The sequence below is a fragment of the Helianthus annuus genome, chromosome 3 (genome assembly GCF_002127325.2).
Source record: "Helianthus annuus cultivar XRQ/B chromosome 3, HanXRQr2.0-SUNRISE, whole genome shotgun sequence".
Taxonomy (NCBI): Eukaryota; Viridiplantae; Streptophyta; class Magnoliopsida; order Asterales; family Asteraceae; genus Helianthus; species Helianthus annuus.
Window position 1 is genome coordinate 169,652,656 of NC_035435.2, and position 6,007 is coordinate 169,658,662.

Consider the following 6,007-nt stretch of genomic DNA (forward strand, 5'->3'; position numbering starts at 1 on the left):
TGGATGCCGGCGGCGAGCTGGCGGGCAAGCGGCTATGGTTCGATCCACTTCCGACACTTTTTTGGTAAGCTTTTTTCTATTGTATGTTCTCTATTTGGCTAAGTTGGTTTTCCATGAACCTTAGTCCGACGGCGGCACGATTGAGCTGCAACGGATCTATGGCAGCGGTGACACACCCTGATCCAATCTTGACCTTATCAACTTATTGATTTCTGTTTAATTGTTCGTTGATTGAGGCGGGAAGGCAAAGTTCTATCCTTTTCTTGGAACTGAAGTGTTGCACCCTCTACTAATCAAGAAAGAGATGAACTTCAGGAATGTATAACGATTCTGGAAGGCGTTCAATTTAGGAGCGAGGAAGTTGGAGCTGGGTCGAGAGCTCGGATGGCGCCTTTTCGGTTAAATCCATTCGAGCTCTCCTGCTTAGCAGGGGCTACAAATGGATGCGAATCCCTTTATGTGGAACTAATTATTACCCAAAAAGGTAATATTTTTGGGTGGCGTCTTAATCAGAATCGCTTACAGACTCGAATGACACTAATTGGCAGGGGAATTAATGTTAATTCTTCTATATGCCCTCTTTGCAACGACAAGTAAGAGACAACAGAGCACTTATTCATTTCATGCGATGTAGCTTGGTGCTCCATTCCAAATGTGTTTGCCTTCCAGATTTCGGATTTGCTGAAGTATCTTGAGGTGGCAGTGGAATCAGAAACAGAGAAAATAATGTTGTAGTCGGTCATCTTAACGGCATGCTGAGTACTATGGAAATTAAGAAATGAGGTCATGTTTAGATCAGAGAAGATGGAGATCGGCAACCTGCTGGATGAAATAAAAGACTTTGGCTTTCTTTGGGTAAAAAAACTCTCAAAGTCGGCATCATCGGAGTGGACTCAATGGAGTAAATTTGTGTTTCAGTAATTAAATTGTAATGGTAAATGTGGTTGGTGGGTCATGCCCAAGATGTAATTGTGTTTGGTGGTTAATAAAGTTGACTCAAAAAAATAAAAAATAATAATCAATCATTGTAAATGGAATATGCTTTACTTTGGAGTTCACATCAGACATTCATTATGTTATGTAGTGTTCGTCGCTGATGGAATTGCCTTTGTTTTGTAGTGTTCGCCGTTGATGGAGCTTTTAGGTTCAACCCTTTGTTCTCACCCGTTAATTCAGGTTTGGGTCTTCGCTTATAGGTTTAATCAAGTTCTTCATTTTGTTTGTGAATTTTAGTTTGTTCATTAAAAGGGGAATTTGTTATATAGGTTATATTTTTAAGTTTTCCTTATTTTTTTCAGATTCCTTCAAATGGTTTAAAACCTATCAACTATATAGGTTATATTTTTAAGTTTTAACCAATTCATATCATGGAAACGTGTCAAACAGATTAAATTGGTTAAACGGGTCAAGAGGTGCAAACTGTTCTTATACTTCTACCAAAAAATTAGAAAAATGTGTTTTTTTTTTTACTTTTCAGCTAATAGTTTGTGGCCCTGTGTGTAAAACTCTTTTTTTAACATCAATAATGAATCCATGTTCCATAATGTTGTCATACTTAGTTATTTTAAACCATATCTTAATATCAAGGTTGTTCCATAATGTGTTAATATCAACTTTGACCTATTTACTTATGTGCAGACATTAGAAGTTACCCTTTGGTGAGATTTGTAGGATGTTTGGGTAGCTATAGCCTATAGGTAGTCTTTATGTTTTAAATTTGTTGTATACATAAAATAACTGGTCCAACCCCCTCAAATTGATTGTTTGCGAAAGGGCCGAAGCAAAGGTTCAGATGTGGACACTGTATGGTTTATGGTTGGGCTCTTATTCTAAATGTCTTTTCCCTTTATTTGGTTCACAATTCATAAATAAAAAAGAATATTGGTTATCTCATTGTAGCTTTTTTGTTGGGTGCGGCTCCTGGTTTTGTTAGTCGGGGAAGGCGTAGTTGATTGGCTTCACAGGGTAAATAACTGGCCAACTGGAGTACACATCAGAAGTGTAAGAAGGTGTTGACAACAGTGATGTTTGCGGCTATGTGGAGAGTTTGGATGGCCAAGCACAAAAAAATGTTAACGGCATGGCGACTTCATTACACCAACTGGTAGACAAGGTCAAAGAGCTACTTTTCTTATGGGGATGGTGTAATTTTGTTAGTTGAGTCGTCCTTTTTTCCAATGACATTAGTGTAGGGTTTGTTGTTTCCCCCTTTGTTGTAATGAGTTGATCTAATCATCTCCAGAATTTCTTTGGATTTAATATATTTACCTTGCCTTTTAAAAAAAATCCTTTCTGGCCATGCCATGTTATTCTACCATTTACGAACATGTTATTCTACCATTTACAAACTCTGCAATACGGAGGAAACTGTCATTTAAAGTTGGCAAAACCGCCAAAATACTTTTTTGTTCGTTCCTTATTGAACCTTAAAAATAAATTTAAGAAGTCATTTGGGAAGTTTCGTACAATTTAAATACATTTTGGACAACATTTGTCCCATTCAACCTATTTCTTTTTTAGCTAATATTTTGTTTTACCAATTTGACATGTTATCTATCGATTCATTTATATAATTATAAAGGGTCAAAGTTTTCACATGTGATGGAAGATGCAAAATTAAAAAAATGGCAGCATGGAGCTCACTTGAGATGTTATATAAACATTTATTATTAATAAAATTTAAATATCCAACCCGTGAGTATTCACGGGTTATAACCTAGTAGTATTATAAAATACATATAATCTATAATATTAATATCGATGATCCTCAAATAAGTTAACAAAACAAAACAATGACATAAAATTCAAGCAAAAGTTCAACCAAAACTATATGATATAACCCATAAATTCAAACAAATGTTCAGCCAAAAACATCATTTATTGAAATTACGAAAATGGTGAAACACATCACCTTGATAAAAAAACGGCTTAAAAATTTTATCAAAATCAAAAGCATCATCAAACATATTGTGTCTTGTTCTTCGTTTCTTAGCATTGTAGTGCTGACTATTCCCATCTCCCTTAACCAAATCTGTTTGATCATACTGTCTTCTTAAGTTATCATCACTCAGACACTTAAACGCCACGCCAACTTTCTTAAACGCTTCCTCGGATCCAGGAGCTTTGTTCTTATCCGGATGAACTTTCAACGCCAACTTCTTGTAAGCCTTCTTAACCTCCTCAACCGAACAACTTTTACCAACGCCCAAAATCTCATAATGATCCATGCTTCTTTTGATCTTATGAACCACTTGTACATGTTCTTCGGTATTACTTGGCCCTTCATTCAAACCTTCAGCCTCCTTTTTTCCAGATGAAATCGCCTCTTTTGCATTGGCAGCACACTTCATTGCCTCATCCTTATTACCGTCCATAATGACTGAACAAAACTGCACAACACCGAAGATGCCAAAATCAATCCTACTATAACCCTTATTTGCAAAAAATAAATGTTACGAACCGAATCGTTAACAAGTTGATCAAAAAAATGTTAAATAACCTTACACGAACAGAAACATATGGAAATAACCTAGTGCGCTAAACTGATCACGAACCCACAACCAGGGGCGGCCACGGGGGTGGGCGGAGAGGACCACCGGCTAGAGCCCGATATTTCGAAAGACACGTTATTTTATATTAAAAAACACCCGATATGTATATGTAAAAAAAATAAAATTAATAGGTATGACCATACAAACACCAACATAGACCCACTTACAAAACTATTCTTATAGTATAAATTAGTTATTAGGTGACCCGGGGCGGTCACGTTATGGACAACCATAACGCGTTGAATGGCCACGGAACACCGCCGCCGGTGTTTTCTATCACGCGTTGAAGTATAACGAGTTATGGTGGTCACGCGTTGAAGTTTGAGTTTTGATAGGGTATGACTTGTACATTGTGCATTAATACTTGTATATTGGAATCCCCATCACTAGTGATACCACCCCCACTACATTTCTATCACTATCACTAGAATATTGGGTGCTGACATGGCATGATTTGATTGGGTGCTCCCATCACTAGAACCCATCACTAGTGAACCACCCCGGGTCCTCTTAGCTCATTAGGCATTAGGTTTAGACCTTTCGTTAACGCCTAAGGGCACGTTTTTTTCGAGCTCGAACAGGGTACGCGAATTCTCAAGGCCGGTCCGGCTCACTACTATTAACATAATGCACTAAAGAAATAAAGGAAATGCAACGTTCATGCTTGCATAGGAGTGTACTGATTACGTGGGTTTGGGTAGGGTACGTATCAGACAAATTTAAACCAAGTACAAAGAGATTAGGTTATCTGTTATCATCAAAACCTTAATCTATACAACTTTATAGTATGAATCTGTAAATTAGAAAACATATATATACAAACTAACAAATATGAACGGATCAAAGTTTTAATAGATCGACGGTGAGAAACCGAAGGCGAAATCAACTAATTAACCTTTACGAACGAACAGATCAAGGCTTAGAAGAATTTGAGATGTCTGTGAACCTAAATACAATGGCAACAGTCAATCAACTGACGAGAAAATCAACCGATGAGTAACGTAACACAACGGTTTGGCTTCTTTCATGCACTTCATGCGTGTATCATTCTGGTCTTTATATGGTTAACGGGTTTAGCCGTTCTAGTGTTGTTAATGGAATATACGTTTACCAAAACTATGTGAAACCACCAATATCGATCAAATTGTCATTCGATAATACGTGTGAATTTTGCCGTGTAACTAGAAATTACAATAGCACTTTATTTTATGATTTACAGATGTCATCATCATCAACAACAGTAAAATAAATCCCATTAATAGCAAAGCTAAGGTTGGGTTTTAGAAGGGTAAGATGTAGACAACCTTAACTCTACTCCGTAGGAATAGAGATACTGCTTCCAGTGAGAGCCCCGACTCGATAATAGTTTTGTATCAAGTCTTGGACATGGGGCAGTGGCGGATCTAGGATACGTTCGTAGCGGTAACACTCAGCAATCAGGACATAGGTCCACCCCTGACCAGTGGCGGACCCAGGATTTTTTTCTAATGGGGTCCATTTTTTTCGATATTCAGATTTTTCCGCAAGCAAACGATAGAGTTTTCGGGCCAGTTGTCGTTTGGGTCGGGTCAGGATGATTTATTGAAAAAATCCCAAAAATGACAGGCTTCTGTACGTTCAATTTTGTTTAAAAAAACTAGTTATCAACTGGATGAAAAAGAAAAAACTCAAAAAACCAGCTTGTAAGCAAGATCGAACCTGAGAAAACAAGGAATTAACCACCACACTAGCTTTAGTCTTGATACTATGGGGTCCAACTAAATATTTTTATGGGGTCCTTGAAAAGTTTAATATACCGGATCAACTAAATTTTTAAAAAAGATTGGGGTCCGGGGACCCCGACCCACTCTATGTGGGTCCGCCCCTGCCCCTGACATGGGGCACATAACACTCAGCAATCAGGACAAAAGCCGATTTGTGCATGTACACCCTTGTCTTTCTGTTGTCAATGCCACCACATGATGCATGATTAGCTGTCCGTCGCTTTTAACGTTATATTCAGGAAATTAATAAAATAACGTTAAAATTAGTGGAATTTCATTGTTGTCCCATGAGTGCCCAAACATATATATATTATATGCGCACACCGCAACCGCAAGTAGGGGGTTATAATTTACATATGTGTGATATTTATTTTCTTATCTTTTCACTTATGTTTATGATATATTTCGATCAATTTGTTAGGCGTATTTGTTGATGTGTGACTTGGTTTATATATATATATATATATATATAGGAGGCCCGCATGGTTAGATTTTACAATGTATGGATATATCAAAACAATATGACTATGTAATAGTGAGTGACTAAGCATATACAAATTATAGCACGATACGTATAAAACACATACCCTTTAGGAAAGAAATTCATAATATTTTTCAATGTTATGAACATGCAAATTCAGATAAAAAGCTGAAACTTTATACGACATGGTTTATTAAACGATCATAAAAATT

The 6,007-nt window shown here is 37.0% G+C and overlaps 1 protein-coding gene across 1 annotated transcript; it reads right to left on the bottom strand.

Annotated features, from left to right (window-relative positions):
- Positions 1 to 2,873: 2,873 nt before the first annotated feature.
- Positions 2,874 to 3,374, bottom strand: LOC110932564 (chaperone protein dnaJ 49). Its single transcript, XM_022175891.1, has one exon. The coding sequence runs from the start codon at positions 3,372 to 3,374 to the stop codon at positions 2,874 to 2,876; it is 501 nt and encodes a 166-aa protein (XP_022031583.1).
- Positions 3,375 to 6,007: the final 2,633 nt, after the last annotated feature.

Coding starts and splice junctions, on each gene's coding strand:
- LOC110932564 (XM_022175891.1), bottom strand. CDS start 3,374: ATGGACGGTAATAAGGATGAGGCAATGAAGTGTGCTGCCAATGCAAAA.